Below are 21792 nucleotides of genomic sequence, written 5' to 3'. Positions count from 1 at the left end.
TGATTAGAAAATTATACACCACAGTATTCAGGTACAGGAGTATATAGTATACACCAAACGGCACAGGACGTGGCAGAGGTCTGGATCCAGAAGAAACACACCACTGGAAACTGAACTGGAGTCAGAAACTGATGGCTGGGTTCTAAGCCCATTTTCACTACCCTGTAACATTAACATTATAAATTAGTGTCACTAATATCTCTGAGCCTCCACTCTGATTATCTCTTGAATGAGGGGTATTTGCTTGCTTGCCTAACTCATATGCTGCTGAGAGGACACTCTTAAAAATCAACCTACATTTTAATTTTTAATACTTTAAAACCAAAACTTCTGGCACGATCTGGATAATTGGGAAATGTAAGAGTAGAGTCTAGGAAATATCTAACGACGACAAAAATCTCTTAACTCTACCCCCCAGAGATGTCCTGAATGTCCAGTTCTCTACAAACAACCACGTGTGTCCTGTTCCAGTCCACCATCATCTTCCACCTGTATCACTGCCCCACTTTTTCTCTGTTTTCCTTTTCTGCCTTGTGCTTATCCAATGCATCTACAGTGATTTTTTTTTAAGTTTACTTATTTATTTTTGAGAGAGAGAGAGTGAGCAGGGGAGGGACAGAGAGAGAGACAATTCCAGGAAGGCTCTGGACTGTCGGCATAGAGGCATAGAGCCCAACACGGGGCTCGATCTCACGAACACTGAGATCATGACCTAAGCCAAAATCAAGTGGCGGATGCTCAACCAACTGAGCCACAGCAGCGCCCCTACAGTGATGCTTCTAAATGTGAGTCATATCTTACCATTGTCTTCTAAAAATCCTTCACTGGCTTACTATTCCTCTTAGAAGGAAATAAAAACTTAACTCTCGCCTCTGCCTTGTTCTAGAGTCATCACTTGCTCCTCTGTCATTAGTATCCTACATTCCATCACAGTAACATCCTGCATTGCCTCAAATTGCCATGATCTTTTTCCTCTCTGCTCTTTCTTTGTCTGTGAATAATCTTCTTTCCACTCTCTTTTGAGTACTTCTTACTTATTCTGCAGGTTTCATGTATACCAGAAGAGATGCCACTGAATCCGTGTTCCTGCACTGATTCCCATTCATGACATATCATGCTTTTTAGAATTGCTTGTTTAATTATTGGCCTTCTACTAGACAGAGCTCTGTGAGGACGAGGACTGTGTCTGTCTTTCTTCCCACAACGTCTATAGGTCTTTGCATAGTGAGTACATAAGAAGCATTCATAATATTTGTTGGATGATAAATAAGTGAATAACTGTACAGGAAGACTGCACAGTACATAAGATGAGCTGTGATAAACATTTGTCAGAAGGTTACTGTATTGTGAGTATCCAAAGAATAATGGACAATAATTAACTTGATATGAGAGGTAGAGGGAAGTAGAAATTTCAAGTTTCCTACTAGTGAAGGAATAACAACTTTAGTTTTTGTTTTTTGTTTTTTAATTCTAGGTTAAGACTTATAAGTGGAGACATACCTTTTATGTAGATAGAAGTTTGAAATAGTGACTCTGATCTGAGAGAAGAGAGGGTGGTAATAAGAATGGTCCTATCGGGGTGCCTGGGTGGCGCAGTCGGTTAAGCGTCCGACTTCAGCCAGGTCACGATCTCGCGGTCCGTGAGTTCGAGCCCCGCGTCCGGCTCTGGGCTGACGGCTCAGAGCCTGGAGCCTGTTTCCGATTCTGTGTCTCCCTCTCTCTGCCCCTCCCCCGTTCATGCTCTGTCTCTCTCTCTGTCCCAAAAATGAATAAACGTTGAAAAAAAAAAAAAAAGAATGGTCCTATCAACTTCAACGTATATAGCACTTTTTCCATTTTTCAAACCTTTTTTTTAATAAAAATTTCAAGTGAGGTTAATTTCTTCTTTCAATGTTTATTTATTTATTTTGAGGAAGAGATGAAGTGAGTAGGGGAAAGTGCAGAGAGAGAGAGAGAGAGAGAGAAAATCCCAAGTAGTCTCTCCACTGTCAGCACAGAGCCCGACACAGGGCTCAATCCCACAAACCTGTGAGATCACGACCCGATCTGAAATCCAGAGTGCAGTCGAATGCTTAACCCACTGAGCCACTTAGGCACCCCAAAGAGGTTAATTTCTAAGCAAACATCTAGAACTTTAGCTGGAGAAACTTGAAGAAAAAGTAAGTTTATGGAAGCTAAAACTAAACTTGGTAACAAAGTTATGTTCCATTTTGTATGACTATGAAAAAAAAAATCTAGCCGTAATCTTATTTTTTTCCCCTGCTAGTTAGGACAAGGCTTCATTAAAGGAGATACCTAGGACTCAGGAGTAAAATTGACAGCCTGTTTGTAGTATAGCAGGGTTTCTCAACACTAGCCCTACTGACATTCATGCCACGTAATTTCTGTTGTGGTGAGTCCGTAGGTTGTGTAGCAGCATCTCTGATGTTCACTTACCAGATGCCAGTAACATCACCCCAGTTCAAATAACCAAAAATGTCTGCAGGTATGGCAAGATGTTCCCTGCGGGCAAAATCACCCCCACTTGAGAAATATTGCACTGGAAAATTAAAAGTTATATCCTCATGCTGTATGGATAGGAAAACTTGATAATATTTTGGAGCCGTTGTAATTCCCATGTAAATTGTTTCTAGCCCTGTATTTGGTGATTATTAGCAAAATGTGACCAGTTTCAGATTTTGTGTGGAATGTGAAAGTGGTGAGGACTCTGGACTACTTGTCTCAGAAAACAAAGACATCAAAGGAATAGAATGGGTGGTAGAAATGTAAGATAAGAAAGTAGAGTTAATTTGTGTCTTGAGGATCTGCCTCAAAGGTGTGAAGAGAGAATACATGAGTCTGCCTGAACCTTTGACTTGCTTGGGACCCAGGGTTGAAGAATTGAAGAAGCCTTACATTTCCCCCAAAGATGGGCTTCAGTTATGGGGTATGCACTTGTGTATATAGTCTTTATTTTTGTTCAAATGCACTTGAATGGAAGACAGTGAGTGTTTCTTATAACGGGTGGCTACAATTTTCCAGAAAATGAGCTGCGTATATTCCTGTAGGTAGGAGACATGTCTTTGGCCTTCTGTTCTCATACGTTATGGTCAGCTGTTATCATGTCAGTTGTTTGGCTGTGGACTACCAGTGTTGTATTAGTAGGTGAAGATGAAACCACAGTTTGTCACTTGGTCACTGCTGGTGACAGTATGGCATACTTTCTGGAGTGTGATCCCTTTCCTTCTTGTTTATGATCCTCAGAGTTATTAATTATGAGAAGGCCCCACCTTCTTCTGCCTAACTTCTCCCATATCTATAGACCATAAATCTCTTATAATGGAGGTTTTGTGGGCATACTTGCTAAGAGAAATAATGACAGAAGTCCTAAAATACTGTGATTTTTCTCCTTCAGTTGTCATGAAGAAAGAGAATGGTAGCATTCACTTTTCTTAGTTGTCTTTGAAAAAATGTCATACTTTGCAGATATGGATAGAAAGCATATTGATATCAAATTGTGTATGGATGCTTACATCACTGTTAAGGGCAGCAAAGGAAAAGCATGAACTGACTTGAAAATAAGTTGTATTATTGTAGAATTCTGTTCTTTTTTCATTACTTTTCCCTTTTTCGCTCTTTCTCGCTCTCCCTCTTTTCAGTGAACGTTTTATCTGTAATAGCTGCCTGCAATGTACTGGAGCTTTTCTTGACCCTTTCAAATCCTTGAGTTTTTATCAGTCTGTCTTATGTTGTTTTATTTTGGTATTACATGGCAAGTTACACAGATTGAAACGTGTGTTTGGCATATTTTCTTTCATTGGAGATTATAGGGCAAAGTTGTACCTCTATCTAAATAACCTACTAAACAAAGTAAATTTGTGCAGACCAAAGCAACAGAAGGAAAACTGGGTTAAATTTCAAATGGATTTTTAAATGACGTTATTTTAAAGAATCCTTTATACATGATTTCTTCAGTTGTCGAAACTATTAAATGAATTCCTAAATTGAAACTTATAGACATTTAGCTACATAATTTATATAATTATGCAGTTAAAAAGACTGCTTACAAAAATTTTGGAGAACATTCCAGAAGCTGTTTACACATTTTGGTGAAGCAAAATTTTCTTAATTAAAAAAAAAACAACAACACAAAAAACAGAAACAAACCTGTTCTTTACAATATAACGTAATAAAGAATTATAATATTAACTGACATGTATAAAGTACTTAGTATGTGCTAGGAATTGTTATAAGTTATTTTGTCCACATAACAGTCCTATTAAGAAAAAAAAATTACTTTTCCTAGGCCGTTTCCTATCCAGTGGTCTAGTAGTAGGTCAAGCATTTAAACCTAGGGTTTGAACTCAAAGTGTTTGGCCCTGTAGCTTGCATTCTTACAGACTGTCCTCTACTGATCTATAAACTTTTTCTTACCCATCAATATGCATCCAATATGCAAGTTTCTTCTATTTTGACAAATAGAATTTCAGTCTATGTAACTATATATAAAACACTAACATCTTGGGCAGTATTAAAGACTTGATTAGTGAGGCATTAACAATAGAATGAAGACTTCAAAGGACCAAACTCTTGTGAAATATAAAGGAAATATGACTAACATCTTTACATTTAATTGGAGGAATATGAGAACTATCTTGCAAGACTGTAGTGAGAGTATAATGACCCTGCATGAGATGATAGATAGATAGCTAGATAGATAGATAGATAGATAGATAGATAGATAGATGATAGATAGGTGATAGATAGCTGGAGATAGAAATGTAAATCTGAGCTAAAGTGATTAATTTTAGGAACGGGAAGAGAGAGGAGGGACTCAGTTGCTTAAACCAGAGGTCAGATATGGCTTTACGAGGAGATGCGATTTAGAATTGTAGCCAATGCATTTGTAATGAATCTTCTTCCAAAAGTTTAGTGCCACATAGTTTACTTCTTGATATAAATAGCTCTAAATTCGAACCTGACTCTAAAAAAAAAAGAAAATGCTCTGGTTATATACCTTTTGTGAGACTCTATGTCGTTTTAGTGCTTTCTGTTGGTTGGAAAGTCAATATTCTACTACCTACTTATTATTTCTTCTGACATTTGATAAAATCTTCTTTATCTAATGTTATGCCATTTCTCTCTGAAAATTAATAATAGGAATATTTATAAAACACTGAGGTGTAGTACGAAAGGATTTATTCTTTCATATGTTAATCAAATATGTAAAATGGGATTTGGAGTACATTTTTTTTTCTTTTGCAAGAAAGCATGCAATATATTTATCCATTAGTAAATGGCATGCTCATGTTATGCTCGTGATTATTCAGAAGGAATTGCATTCAAGGAAATGTAGAGTAACAAATATAGCATAAACCTTTGCCATTCTAGAGATGTAACTGTGGAGATGTTGATGAATCCTGAATGTGAAAAATACCTCTAATTTTGATACTATCCTCAAACTCACTAATTAAAATATCTGCATAACACTGTTGATAATCCTATGTGGTAAGCAGCTGGCAAGTCAGTGATGTGTCAAATTCCAGAGAATCAAGAATATATACTGATAGCAAGATTGAGAAACTGTTCCATAGTATTTCCAGAAATCATAGTGAACAAAGGAAATATGATTCTAAAGTACTTTTCTGGGTTTCCTGCACAAAGTATTGGTTGAAAAAATTTAACTATAGCATTCTCTATTTCTAAAAAGTCAGGGCTTATGCTTTATACTTGATACAAATCTGTTTTTCACTTGACCAAATTCTTTTTTTAATGTTTATTTGTTTTTGAGAGTGGAGGTGGAGAGGCAGAGGGAGAGGGAGACAGAATTGGAAACAGGCTCCAGGTTCTGAGTTGTCAGCATAGAGCCTGACGCTGGGCTTGAACTCATGAACCATGAGATCATTACCTGAGCCGAAGTCAGATGCTTAACTGACTGAGCTACCCAGGTGCCCCTCAATTGACCAAATTCTTTAATAACTAGTTATATGGTACATCTGGATTTTAAGAAAAGATGAGAATTGTTGCTGGTATAGTTTTCTGTTATTTTATTTTTGTCTTTGATGTTAAAACAACAAAGTAGAATTTTAGGGTATGTTGATAAAATTTAATGTAATATAAACTGCAGAGAAAATGTGGTATCTATTGGTTCATTCCAAATATAAATTATTGTAAGCTTTGATTAGGTCAAAATACACAGATATCTTTATTGTATTATTATGTATCACAAATATTTGAATAGAAAAATATATAAACTCTTAGCCATTGTGACAATTCTTTTAAGAAATATACACTCTAAATCATAAGTCTGTATATAAAAACTTGGCAGAGAGTAGTTTGAGAATTCTCTATTCCCTTGCAATGTAACCTTTTTTAAAGAGTAATAGAAGAATTAATTTAACAAAAAATTAATGAATTTGTGAAATAGACATTAAGGCAATAACAATATATAAACCTACTCAACTATCATATTTTCCATGTGAAAAGTAGAATGTTTAACTAACCATATTAAATGGCACTTAGGTTGTTAGAGCTACACACATTGCACTTTGCAATGAGGTATTCAAACATTTCATGAGCAGAAAATTAACTATTTAAAGGTTTGGACAAACTGCATCCCATTTGGTGATGCAACATAGATGGAAAATATAATAAAGCAAAGTTATAATGAGGATAACAGGTAAAGAGCAGTGCACCTTATCTTGATAAAAGATGGTTTCCTCCAAATTCTAATTTTGCAAAATATTTTATAGCATTCAACGTTTGTCTATTTGTATGATAAAAGAAGGATTTCATTTTGGGAAAATCTAAGAACTGCAAAATCTTTACTGACACTGACTAGTCATACTCTTTTAACATCTGTAGCTTGCAAAGATTCACCTTTTAGCCTTTACTGATTATTTATTTATTTATGTATTTATTTTTAATTTTTTAAATGTTTATTTTTGAGAGACAAGAGTGTGAGCGGGGGAGGGGCAGAGAGAGAGTGAGGACAGAATTCGAAGCAGGCTGCAGGCTCCGAGCTGTTCCAAGCTGTCAGCACAGAGTCCACTGTGGGGCCTGAACTCACGAACTGAGAGATCATGACCTGAGCCCAAGTCATATGCGTAACCAACTGAGCCACCCAGGCACCCCAAGGACTGCTGATTTAAACTACAAAATAATGTTACTGAAAAATGGCAGATGAAAAGGAATGGCAAAAGTCATATTCTTGCAAGGTTGGGACTCTTTCCTCTTATCATTGTTGACATTTGGCAAGGTTCACCATTGGTCTTGTCATGCCTTAGGTACAGTTTACTGTTTCATTATGATGAAATAAAATAAAAGCATTTGAAAAATTTCAAGCATCAGATGTAGATGCCTCAGTTTTTCATTGGTGTATATCCAGTCACAAAGGTGTTACACAAATTCTTATACAATGCTTGATTATTCCTTGATTGATCACACCTTGGCTTTTAGACATTATGTTTATTTAGGCATATAGACAGCTAGTATTCTTATCTGTCTTTTGTTGAACACTTACAAAAAAGTAATTCAACTTAAATGTTGAAAATAATTACTCTAAAAGTATTGTCTGACCCATTCCACCTGGTTTCCATCTGTGACAATATGTCTTCACAATCTGTCCTCTGCTTTTCTTCTGTATGTTCTTTACCATTAGTTTTGGGTGCAATCTTTGAACTGCTTTTTTCCTTCTTTATTATCTGTATTCTGGTTAGTATAAATTAAAATTTCCAAAACTTTATGTAGGCTTTGAGACGACTTGATTCTAATTAACTAGGAGTATTTAATTCCCTATCAGCTGTCTGTACATAATACCGTACTGTATGGCACCATTAGTGTAGAAATAGAATGGATCATTATATTCTAGTTTAGCCTTTTCTTTGTAAGAAATTTCAACACATTTTTCATTTGGAAATGTACACAGTTACATTATTATCCTTTACCATAAGAAAACAGTATTTCACTTGTACAGTTTTCATTTATTTCAGATTTAAATATACTTTGTAGTACTTACATTACTTTTTCTGAGCTAATTCTTTATGATAAAGTACTTTATGTTCTTATCCAGTTTTCCTGTCTTAAGGTTTCAGTTTTAACTTGAAAAAAGTAAAATATTACATGTACATATAAATAGGCTTTAACCCTTGGTTTTGTCATGCCCCTGCATAGGCCATATGCAAAATGAATTAATTTATTTTAGAGACATATGAAATTGAATGCAAAACACAAAGGTACAGAAGGGTATGTGGATATATATGTGTTTATCCTTATAATAAGAGAAAAGATGTAATGGCCCATTGTATTTAAATTACTTTTTTTGTTTACAATAATTGTTTTTAAAATTTAAAAGAGAGCCAGTAAGAAATAAATTGAAATCATTTTTCATAATGTAAGGCATCAGTGATATTTCTGTGTTTTCCAATAGAAATGTTAATTACAAGAATTTATTTTAATAGTGGCCTGTCTAGTTCCAAATTACTAACAGAAATGAAAGTATATGTGTACTTTCTAGAATATGGCAATTCTGGATTATCTACAACTAGAATATTCTTGTTTTTGAGTTTGGATAAGTCATATATTTAAAGAAGAATGGTCTGTTTTAAGAATGAGGGACTATCACTCTTTATCTTTTTGTCTTAGAAAAGAGCCCTACACTGACAGTTTTATTATGATTTATAATTCACAACTAGTCGTTTCCCTCTCTTGGAACTTTTCTTTCCTTTGTTCAAAGAAAAACGTTCTAATTATATGGTTATAAAATATTTCACATCTCATTCATATACTTATTCATATTACTGTGTTAAAGATGCTCATAGAATTGTGTTGCAAATTATCTAAAGCACTAATCTAAACATGGTTATGCAGTTTTCTCCCTGGACAGCATAAAGGGAACTCCTTAAGAGTGAGAGCCCATGAAGTGTCTTTCCTTAACGGATATAGTCAGGACTCTACTGCATTCTACTTAGGTATATGCTATACTCTTCCCATTGATCTGATTACAATAAAAAGTTTACTTAGTTGTGTTGGTGAATTAGTCTTTGGTAAGTGGGATAGTTACTGCCTGGTGCTTAATATTGCAGGATGAATTCAATAAATGCATTCAGTAAATGCGGGTTAACTTCCTGCTATATGCTAGGCATTGTGCTAGGCTCTGGAATTTACAGATACATAATTTCTGCCCTTGAGGGTCTCACAGTGAGCTAGAAGAGACACACCTGGGGAAATAATTACGACAGTGTTAATGCTATAATTGTGGTATGTCATACAGATCAGTTTGGATTGTCTTCAGTTAGCTTTAGGAGAAGGGAAATTTTTAACTGATTCATGAAGGATGAATTAGTTATTCCTTAAAAGCAGGAGCTAAACTAGATTTTTTTTTTTAAATATCGAACATAGCTACCCTTTTTAAAAACAGTTTTTATTAAAAAAATATTAAACAATATTCTAGTAGTACCTACAGTATCTTTCTGCAAAATGCTGTGAATGCAAAGTGGATAGGATACTGATAGAGTTCTGTTGGATTATTTACTTGGTGTGGAGATAAAAATTAAAAATTAACTTGTTTTCTATTTTTAAGGAGTAGAAAGTATGGGGATGCAGTTACAAAATCTTACTGTTTAATTTGTAGAAATTCAGTTTGTCTTACCACTATATATACACGTATGTGTATATGTATGTATAAATGTGTGTGTGTGTGTGTGTGTGTGTGTGTGTGTGTGTGTGTGGTGAGCTCCCTTTTTTGAAAAAAAGAATGAGCTCAACAATATCATTTGCTGCGAGGATTTATTCTGGCTGTTACTTTCTTTTATTTCTAAGAATTAAGGATTGAGTGAATATCCTCATTGTCCTGATGCATCTTTTTAAAATGTCATGCTTCAGGGCAAACTGATTTCTTTATGATCTTCAAAAAATTTTCCACTGACATAACAGAAATGATTATTTATCTTCCCACATGTTCAAACTGCCTTAAACTGCTCTAGGGTTATTTGCTTCACAAGACTTAGTATTGATCCACATTTTATAACTGACTAAGGAAAAAAGTAGTCTTCACAAAATAGCTAGAAAGATTGTTTTAACTGATGATTGTGTTTTAATCATTTTTGAAAGTTTTGCTGAAAACATGGTGAAAAGCCCACACTTCAGACTGCTTGAAATGGAAGGACTGCCCTTTGCTTTAAGAAATTAAGATGGAATTATTTCTTTTCATTATGGTTATGGATCTCGCAAACTTCTTCTACAGATAGGTAGATTTAAGTGTTTTGTAGGAGAAAAAACACATATTGATGAATCACTCATAAAATAGTTTAATTGTAATTCTTTGAATTGTGCTAAAAATGTTCACTTTATTAAATATGATTACATTTAAAATATGTGTATTGATATACATATTTCTTGCCCCACTAAAGTTTTTTGAACTTGAAGTAACCTGATTTTATGAACCATTTTGATGTTGCCAGATACACACTATTAGCATCGCTGAAAGACAAACCAATAACTGCCACAAATAACTCTCCAGTTTAAATATAATTGGTCAATAATAAGTCTCTACCCACATTTCCTGCGTGTCTACCTGTGCTGAGTAGTTTTCTCTCTTCACGTTGATGAAGTGCTACAGCTCTGGCAGGAAAGGTGACTTTAGAGTCTGTATTCACCACTGAAATAGGAGATAATTAAGCACATTGTAAAAGATACAGATTAAGGCACAATATTTAGAGCTTATAGAACACTTTATTATGAAATATCAGAATTTTAATTGGCTTAAGCACATAAGCAACTGATTATTCACACCATTTGATACCAGGACAAAAGTAATATGTATTTAGAGATCATCATATTTGTTTTTTTAGTGGACAGAACTTTGGTCCATTGCCTAGCATAATGCAAAGAGTAGACAAACAATAATTATGTAGTCGGGGAAAGAATGAGTAATTTGACTGTATTTGCCTAATAATTAATTTGTTTTTCTTGTTTGTTTACACATCTGATAATGGAGAAGTGGCTCATTGTTTATTAGAGGTAGAAACTAGAGTGAAATAAAAACTCAGCATGGAAACTGACATCGTGAAATAATCATATAGTTATTTATTGAGTGCTTATTCTCCACCAGACACTGTGCTAGACTTTTCACAGGAATTATACACTTTAATTCACAACAGTCTGATGATACATCTTATTATTAGGCCTCGCTGTTTTAGATATGGACAAACTGGGCTCAGAGAACTTAAGCAGATTTGCAAAGGTTACACAGTTAGTACACGCTAGAGGGGAAGCCAGTGTTGTCATTTATATAAAGGCCAAGTTGTATTGCTTTGACAGGCTTGTTGAAGTGAGACTTTCTGTGGTGAAATTAACAATGTCATTCGGAACATGAATTTCGTCTTTTAAGAAGTGTTGTTTTAAAAATGATTATGTTAAAGCTAGAGTTTTGGTCGTTCAAAAGAGGAACCCTCATTCATATATTTTACTTTTTTTGTATGTAAAACCTACATTGTCTAAGTTTTCTTGGTATGTTTTCAAAACTATGAGGAATGGTTTAGTATAATGAGAATGAATAATAACATTGAAATTATAAAACCTATGGTATTATAATAAATATAAGAGAAATATTAAAAAATAGACTTGACATACAAGAATTTAAATAAAAACTTGAAATTAAAAAATAAAAGAAAAAAAGAACTTGACAGTGGCCTAAATGCTATGGTAAATTGTGTCCCTGCCTGAAATCTTTCTAACAGCAATCGCTATTTAAGAGCTCTCCCCATTACAGCCTCTTGTTGATAATGACAATGCCCTCAAGGAGATCTGTTAGTAAAATAAAATAATACTGTATCATAAGCAAGGCACTTTTTAAAGTCACTACAGGTAAGTAATGTTTGAGTTTGGTTAGCTAGCTTCCCCTAGCAGAAGTGTTTTTAGACCATGGGAACCCAATAATTATACCATTTTGCTATAGGCTTGTATTAGGGTTAAAATTATTCTGTGTTAGTGCTTTTCCCATGGGGTTATTGCTAGAACATAGGTAACATACTGGAACATACTGAATTGCATAAGTAATTCAGTTTTTTTATCTGTAGGTTGATCCCTCAGAATGGACCTATGAGGACAATCTTGAGTGAGATCCAGAAGGGTCTGATTTCATTTTTCATCCTTTCTTTTATGACAGTTGATGTTTAAGTTATTTACCTAATTTAAAAATTCCACTGCTGGATTCTTATCTGCATGAACCAAAATGAATGTGCCCGTCTCTGGCAACACAGATAGGGTTTGACAACAATGGCACAGTGAGAGCTAGAGGTGAACTGTTAGGCAGATGCATCGCTGACACTGTGCCCGCCACTGCCTATCAAGGATGGCGTGCAGAGGCAGGACAGTCCTTTAGAGCTGGTCTTTCACACTCTGGCTGAGGCACCACTGACAGACTAAGTGGGTGTGAGTTTGTATGTGGGGTTTTGGAGGCATGGTGATGGTGGTTGACATACACATTTTTTTAAAGGTAGCATTTCGATGAAAACAATTGTATGGGAGTTTAACAGTTAGAGAACTGATTAACTGATTACTGTATTATTGTTAAGACAAGTTTTTGTAAATGGAAATATACACACGCACGCACACACACACACACACATGCATATGTCTATAGCACTTAATAATTGATAACAAGGAAAACAAAGACATTGAAGCCCAGGAATGTGAAGTGGCTTTGTCCAAATTACATGCCAGTAAATCATGGAGTAGATTTGAACAGATTTTTTTAGTTAAAATCCAGTTCTTGTTTGCCGTATCACATTACTTCTTTAGCATAGCCTAATAATTTATAAAGTAGAATAAGAAGACAAAAAAGATATGAATGTTCTAACTTGACATTTTTCCTCTTTTTTTTTTTTTTTTTACCATTTTGGTAATGACATCAGAATTACAGCGATATTTTGGTAAAATGAAGAGTACCTTAATGCCAGACCCCAGAAAAATTCCTGGCATATTCCAAACCTATAATTTAATAAAGGACAAAAAAAACTGTGTTTATATAATGCTTTGTTTTCTTTTACAGTCTTTTAAAAAGTTTTAAAATAAAACTTTAAAAAGGTTCTCATTTTACATGTTTCTTTTCCACTATATGGTATTAGTAAACATTAAGTACTCAATTAAATAACAAAACTAAATAATATATATACTTATAATGCCCTGAAATTAATTTTTCTTTTTTCTTTTTAAAAATCCCCAAATATTTTCAGCACGTGATACCTGTTATCACATGCTTTATATTCTGCACCATTTCTTTTCTAAACTCTTACAAGTTAGTTCTAGGGTGATGTGGATGGTGCCTCACAAACTGTAAGATGCTCGTTACGTCATGTTGTTTTTATCCTCTCTGCCCGCTGTTCATTCTCAATGTGAAAAATCATAGCATATCAGTGACAGGAGGTCTGGCGTTCAGGTGGACTTTTGTAATTATTCCCACTGAGGCACTGTCAATAGGATTAAAAAACAGATTCTGGATCTGTCCACCCCAGATGAGGTCAGCACTTTGAGCAGTGGGAGTACTATTTCTACAAGCTGTGCTTTCCTCTTTGCATTGTAGAGCATAGACATTAATATGACACAAATATTTGAGAGCTCCTATGGAAACGGACTGGCTTTGCTCTGAATTAGACTCTGAATTAAGCAAAATGTCCATCTGCAATAAATAAAATAACATTCATTAGGATCCCTAACTATGTATTTATGTAGATTCTACAATAATATTAAAGCCCAGAAAGTTTCAATTACAGAACAATCCACTTATAGTTCATAATTAATAAACTCTTTGCAGCTGCATAACTGTGGCCGGAAACATCTGCAAAACCTCATATTTTACACACAGACACATACACATAATTCCTTCAGAAAAAGTTCAATTGTGCTTAAAATCACAGGTCTGGAAACAGAGTAAGACCTGAGGAAGCTGAATCTAGCTGTATTCAGTTAGCTTATGGTAGGAGAAGGAGGGGACTGGGGCTTCCCTTGTTTGGCAAAGAGATATGGGTAAAATAAAATAATGTTTAAGGTCTATTCAGGTATTCACCCAAAACTAACTTTGTATCATTAAAAACCTCCCCTGACTATAAGCTGGTTTTGATAAGAATCTATTTCTTTTGTTATAAAATTATTCAGATAAAATTGCTACTCCTGAGATTAAAGATAAATTATTATTGATGAAACTCTAAAATTAACAAATGGGTAAAAGGAATATATTGATGATAGGTTATAATCTAGATCATAGATTTAAAAATTTCCAATTCTTTAAATAATTCATAGCTAATTTTTATACCTAAATACAGCTTTATAACAATAGATGAATATAGAGTATATGTATTAGAAAGGCAAACTAATATATTATTGAAAGCTTAATTTGACATTTTTCTTAATATTTGCTTACTTCTATGTTCAATTTGAAGTTGTATTATTAATGGGTTTCATTATATATACCAGCTTTACTGAAATATAATTCACATACCATACAATTCACCCATTAAAGTGAACAATTCAATGGTTTTTCAGTATAGTCATACGAGTTGTACAACAACTATCACTATAAATCAAATTTAGAACAGTTTAATCACCCCAAAAAGAAACCCTGCACCCAATAATAGTCACTCACCATTTCTTCTCCCTGCTCCAGCCCTTAGCAACCAGTAATTTATTTTTGTGTCTAATGGTGTGAGTATTCTGGACATTTCGCATAATGGAAATATATTTTTGTGACTGGATCTTTTCATATAGCCTGATATTTTCAGAGTTCATCCATATTTGATTGCTGAATAATATTCCTTTGTGTTTATTTGTTTGCTAGTTGATGGACATTTGGGTTGTCTCTACCTTTATGGCTATTATGAATAATTTAGTTGTGAACATTTATGTGCAAGTTTTGTATCGATATACATTTTTATTTCTCTCGGGTATACACCTAGGAGTGGAGTTGTGAGGTGTTGTGAGGTAATCTGGTAACTATGTTTAACTTTCTGAGAAATTGCTAGTCTTTTTTTTCAAAGTGGCTACACCATTTTATATTCCTAACACAGCAAGGCATGAGACTTCTAATTTCACCATATTCTTACCAACACTTGTTTTATCTGTCTTTTTTTCTTATACCTATCCTACTGAGGATAAGTAGTATCTCATTGTGGTTTTGATGTGCACTTCTCTGATGGCTAATGGTGTTGATCATTTTTATATGTGTTCATTGGCCGTTTGTGTGTCCTCCATATAGAAATATCTGTTCAGATTCTCTGCCTATTTTTGATTAGCTTATTAGTGAATTTTCATTTTTTCATTTTCATTAGTTTTAAGAACTAATTTTTCATTTCCATTTTTCATTTCATTAGTTTTAAGAAAACTAAAAGTTTTCTTAAATTTCTAATTTATTAGATTTCTTAATAATATCTCATTTTACCTCCTTTATTGATTTTATGGTGGATATATCTTGTGATGTATTCTTTAGAAACTTTGATAGTCTGAGACAAGACCCAGAACCTGCAGGATGATGGTTCTAAACAACTGGAAAACCTCCAGAATATAGAAATGTCCAGACCGTAATGATGATTCAGGGATTTTGATAAGGTCAAGTCATTAGTGTTTTTTCAAAGTGTCCCTAATGTGCAGTCATAGTGGACAGCTAAGATATAAATTATCAGTGCTTTAGGTCCAGGGTTGTGTCAAGTGTGTCTGATATTAAAAGTGGAGCTTAAGATTTCCAGAAAATGAGTCCATGAAGGACCAGGAAATCTTTCCCATCTGTAGAAGAACTCTAGAAGTATGTGGGTTTTCTGGGATAACCAGTTTGTGGGAAAGGGTCAATCGAAATATAGTCAGGTAGGATATCCCCCAAGCTTACCCTTATAGGTCATAAACCTAAAGAACCAGAGCAAGTCTGAGTATCTGCATCCTCATTCAGAAGGAAGAGATATTCCATTTCAACTAATTTTCCAGGCTACACAGAAATTTGTCTGTGGCTTTAAGGATGACCTTTAAGATTGTTCACTGTTGGGACACCTGGGTGGCTCCGTCAGTTAAGCATCCGACTTCGGCTCAGGTCATGATCTCATGGTCCATGATTTAGAGCCCCGTGTTGAGCTCTGTGCTGACAGCTTGGAGCTTGGAGCCTGCTTCAGATTCTGTGTCTGCCACCCCCCCTGCCCCTCCCCCACTCACTGTCTGTCTTGCTATGTCTCTCAAAATAAATAAATAAATAAATAAATAAATAAATAAATAAATATGAAAAAAAATTAAGATTGTTCACTGAGAACACGGATTTGTTATACCAGTACCCTGATTGTTCCATAAACTGCATCATGCGAATAGATATTCAAAGTCCTGGCACCCTGTCGACATCCATTGAAGACAACTATGGAATCTGATTGTTAGAGTTTAACTGAGAAATCAGAATACAAGGCTTTAGTATCCATTCTCATATATTTAAATGTCTTCGTGTTCAGGATTTGTTGTAGTATTAGTACTTTTAAGTAAGTCATTTATAAATAGGAAACCCTATTGCCTTTTTTGTTCTTTTTTAAAAGAATTAAAATCTCAAATATTATTTAAGCCACTTTAGTTTCATATGGACACTATTCTTATTTAAAGATAGTTGAAGTTAAACATAATAAATTTCATTTATTTCATCACAGTAGATATTATAACAGATCTTGTAATATACTATATTGTATCATGGTTTAGTGGATGTATTATAGTATATTGTTACTGCCTGGGAAACAGAAGTTTCATGTGCTTCCTAGATTCCGTTTTTCTTTGATGGTTTTTCATTGAAGAACGGACTAAGTGAAAACTTGCTTGGTGCATGAAATCTGACAAGATTATGGTTCTCGGCGCTAGGATAATGAACTTATGTTATTTTATTCATTAGGGTTCCAAAGGACTTGATAAAACAGTCGAAAGAATCAATCCCAGGCCCTTGTGATAACACTGAAAAAATAAACTATTACTAAAATAATAGGATAGATTATTTTTACAAAATTAATTAAATATTGAAAACAAATTTTGTACATATTCCCAATCTTCATCAATATAGTGAATATTACCTTCAAATAATGTTCAATTAAAAAAGCAAAAACATCAAAAGGTAGGAAATTAAAATTGTATGTTTCTTTTTGTAACTAACTTTACCATAGTGCACATACTATATTTAAAAAAAAATTAATGTTAATTTTGAGAGAGAGAGAGAGAGAGAGAAAGAGCGTGAAGGGGTGAGGGGCAGAGAGAGAGGGAAACACAGAATCCGAAGCAGGCTCCAGACTCTGAGCCGTCAGCACAGAGCCCGACACGGGGCTCGAACTCATGAACTTTGAGATCATGACCTGAGCCGAAGTCAGACCCTTAACCACCTGAGCCACCCAGGCACCCTACACATACTATATTAATTAAAGTTTGCTTTGAGTTCAAATACTATTGAGCAAATTGAGAACTAAAGCAAAGAAAGAAAAGTTTTAAAGCTGCGTTTGCACAATTCCTAGAAAGTTATTCCTAGATACTTTACAGTTATGTATAAAGGGAATTTATCTTTGAGGTTTCAGAAAGCATTTACCTCTAAAAACTTTCTTACTGGTACCTTTTAGAAAACCAGTTGCATTCCTATAGGGGAGAAATGGCCTTGTTTCCAGATAGCCTTTTTGGGGGCAATTGGAGAGCCCATGTAGATCTTATGTGGCTCTCAGATATGCTACTTCGCCTCAGTTTCTTTCCCTGAGTATTTTACTCAGGTTATTTCTTATAGATATCTCATCTAAATTTTTAATTTTACGAGCATCTGCTACTTCCTACCCAAACTTTTTACCACCCAGTTGCTCACTATTATCCTGAGAGATACAGCTTATGTCTCTGCATGTTCTTGGCTTTACTCTTAACACCATAGCTCCAAAGATTTTGTACTTATTTTTAATAACTCTAAATTAATAGTCTTCCTAGAGATTAAGTGAAAACTGTCTTGTTACCACTTATTATTTTCAATATTAACTGAACTGAAACAGAATATTACTTCAAAGAAAAAATGTTAAGACTTTGATGACCACATTTTTCCGGCATTGCCTCTATCATTATCTATTTAATGATAGCCATACATGTACTCCTCAATTTTGCTGGCATCTTTGGTGCCAAAATTCACAGTGAAATTGAGAATACCTATTTAGTATCTCTTCTGGAAGGTGTGCTAGGCTATTATTTCATAGTTTTCTGAATTAAAATAATAGCTTTAAATTAGTGAAAAGATATCTCAAAAGACAACAGGGACCCAGAGAAAATTAATTTTTAGGGTTGCTTTAGCAACCCTAAAATTAGCCCTGGGGACCCATTGAATGAGTGCCAGACTTTGGCTCATTGAGCAGTCAAGGCTGGTGGAATAGCATATGGTTGAGTATCAGTAGTCCTGTGTTCTAAATCCAGTTTTAACCTAGACAAACAGAATTATTTGAAGAACTCAGGTTACTTTTGCTTCAAATCTGCTTTCCCATCTGTTAAAGTGGTAACAGAATTTAATGTAATTTGAAAGTTGAGTGATAAGGGTTTTACATTTCTCTACATTAGGTACCATATATATTCTACAAACTATGCGAGTTGAGCAAGAAATGTCCCTCCTTATTCATAAGAAAAATAGGAATAAGCCTTTATTACAAGCTTTTATTTGCAATGGGAGCATGAGGATTCTCCTGGATTCCGCCAGGCAGTGTGCTGCCTTCTAATTCTGGAAGCCTTTCCTAATGGATGGTAAATTATGTTGCCATTGTGTTATCCATCTCCGGGTTCCCTAACCTCTCCTCCTTGTAATAACTAATACACACATGTCCTTAAAGACTGTCAACACATACCTCTTCTTTCTCCTTCTTTTTCTGTTTTTAATTCTCTGGACCTTGATGTTATCAAGCTGCAGGTTGTAAGTAAAGCATTGTCTTCTCTATTTTATGGATATCATGTGTGATCACTGAATTATAGATGGAACATAAAGCAAGATAGGGTGAATACTTAAAGAGAGGAATTTCTATCTTGAGAAACGCAGGCCAAATCCTTCATCCTACCAGTTAACCATTTTTTATGTGGCAGGATCATGTTTTCAGAAACATTTCAAGGTGTGATATTTTAGTTGTATTGTTTTATAGTCAATCTCATTGCTCTCTCTGTGCCTTAGACTTGTATAATTGCTACTGAGAACATGTGAAGAAGTGTCTTTGCCTAAGATGTTTGTGAATGCTTTCCTTTTGTATGAATTAAGGAAGCCAACCAAAAGCAGACTGGCTTCTGAGGGCAGTAGTGCATCATCTATTTGTAAGGAGATGCTTGTAGTTCTGTGTATACATCTATCACTTATCGATTGCAATATAACACATATTTAAATTAAGTTTCTAAGTTATCTGGAATACCTATCTTGCTTGTGTAATATAGCCTTATTTTCTTGAAGCTCAAAAGATGATTTTGAGCTCTCCATTGTTTCAGAATTATGCATTAAGTATTGAGCATGTGAGCAAAAATAGAGAATGACTCAGTATACCATCTTGATAAGATAGGATTGTTTAACTTACCTAAGAGTGAAAATGTAGATTATGTTCCTGAGGGATGCTCAAGTTGAGGACATTAAATAAATGTGAATATAATAAGTTAAAAGCTATACTTGTATTTATGTTAAATATTCACTAATCTTTCTTTATAGATATGATTAATTTTTATTCAATTTGAAGGTCACTAAAACTTAAACATATATTCATTTGATAAATATGAAGGGTAAATTAAACTTACTTAATATAGTCAATGTATCATGCCATTAATTAATAAAAAAATTTGAAATAATGTAAATTTAATTTGCTAAATTTTAAAGACAAATACATAAAATAATCAGTGATAGAAAACGGTTCAAGGTTTCCTGACTTAATAGCAAATAGGGTCTAAGTGAGTAAGAGCAACTTTCCTGAGAGGTGCTAGGGACCTTCTTTGTACTTGTCTATTCATTGCTGAGAGCAGTTGCTGTGTTAGTGTGACGGTATTGTTAACTTCTCTCAGGAGAGGATAAACAGTCATCATCTGTTTACAGTTGAAGGCTTTCTCCTTATTTGTGGTGGAATAGGTTTCTCCTATTTATAGGCTTTTGTTATTTTTAGTAACAAGAAAGTTCACTTAGTGCAAGGTACCCTGCCTTATAACTTAAATTGGTTGAAATTGTATCTTGAAGTTTTCTGAAAACTTGAGGGAATACATTTCTATCATTTTCAGATGAAATTTTTTATATCATTATTCTTCCTCATCAGGTGATTAAAATTATTTTAGTATTTTTCAGTATCAACCAAATTAACACATAAAAAGTTAATTTACAGCTATTTCATATTAAGAAAACATAGCTTTGAAGTATTTTCGTATGTTTCAACAAGTAAGTTAATTATATTGTAAGTGAAGTTACCCTGAATTAAATATCCTAAGATTTTGTCATATTAAATTATGCTTTTGTTCAGTTTTGGGCTCTAGGTTTCAGACCAAGGCCACCTATTGGTGCAAGTTTACTGTATTATTTGTTTTTTATTGTTTTACTTTAAAATGTAGTATTCTACATTCTACAAATTGATTTACACTGAATACACTTTATCGTAAAGAGCTTGTTTTTCACAAATTAAATTTCATATTTTATTCTTTGCTATTACTAAAATTAAAAAAAAATCTATCTGCTCTCACGTTTCTATTTTCACTTTCTTTTGCATCCCCAGCCTGTGGCCGTGGGTTCTACAAATCTTCCTCTCAAGATCTCCAGTGCTCTCGTTGTCCCACTCACAGTTTTTCCGATAAAGAAGGCTCCTCCAGATGTGAATGTGAGGATGGGTATTACAGGGCTCCATCTGATCCACCGTATGTGGCCTGCACAAGTAAGTTCAGAATCGTAACGTAGGAAAGGACTTTCAGATTCCTTACACTGGTTGTACTATTGTGACATCATTGAGGTGGGCTTTGGATTTGTGAATGAATTCTTAATTGTTATTAAATATTGAATTTTTTTTCATGAACTGATAAGGCCATTTTTCTTTTTTTTTTTTTTTTTAATTTTACTGTTTATTTATTTTTGAAAGAGAGAGAGACAGAGACAGAAAGAAAGACCAAGACAGAGTGTGAATGTGAATGGAGCAGAGAGGGAGGGAGACACAGAATGCGAAGCAGGCTCCAGGCTCTGAACTGTCAGCACAGAGCCCGACACGGGGCTCGGGCTCATATGCCGTGAGATCACGACCTGAGCAGAATTTGGACGCTTAACCATCTGAGCCACCCAGACGTCCCAATTTTTCATGAACTGATAAGATGCATTTTAAGAATATTTTTCTCATGTATCTAATAAAAATCATAAATAAAATGCAAAAGTTATTTGAGTCTTACATGGTTATGAAATGTGATTAAAAAGTAATGGTTTCTGACTTAAAATTCCATCACTAAATAGAGCAAATCTCACATCTTGGTGCTTCAATTAATGAATGTTCGAGAGACCCAAATCCAAAGCCAATCCCAGACTTACTGTAAATCATTCTTGAGCACATTAGGAATGAATAGATGTATTCTCTGTTATATGGTTAAAAGGAAAACTATTTTTAAACAACTGCACAACTGTTTTTTTTAGGTGCATTAACTGTTCTTTGTAATTGCTTAGAAGAAAAATAGCTAAAGACTGTGGCAAAAGCACAAAGACAGTTGTTATCCTGTTTTCATTTTGACATATTAAATGGAAAATAAATAGAGCCTCTTGCCAAGTGAATTCAAGGAGGCTTTTATACAGCTTCTTTAGGAAAGGTAATGAAATGTTTA

General features: G+C 34.3%; 1 protein-coding gene across 3 annotated transcripts in view; it reads left to right on the top strand.

The window, feature by feature from the left end:
• The window catches only part of EPHA7 (EPH receptor A7), a 169967-nt gene that overhangs the window by 40505 nt on the left and 107670 nt on the right, over positions 1-21792 (top strand). For all 3 annotated transcript variants that reach the window (XM_030315988.1, XM_030315986.1, XM_030315990.1), the window contains exon 4: positions 20712-20867. In XM_030315988.1, the coding sequence (XP_030171848.1) occupies positions 20712-20867 (156 nt within the window). The remainder of the gene's footprint in view (positions 1-20711; positions 20868-21792) is intronic.

Source organism: Lynx canadensis, chromosome B2, assembly GCF_007474595.2.
Source record: "Lynx canadensis isolate LIC74 chromosome B2, mLynCan4.pri.v2, whole genome shotgun sequence".
NCBI classification, from domain to species: Eukaryota; Metazoa; Chordata; class Mammalia; order Carnivora; family Felidae; genus Lynx; species Lynx canadensis.
Note: the sequence above shows the minus strand (reverse complement) of the source record. Positions and strands in the feature narration are given on the sequence as shown.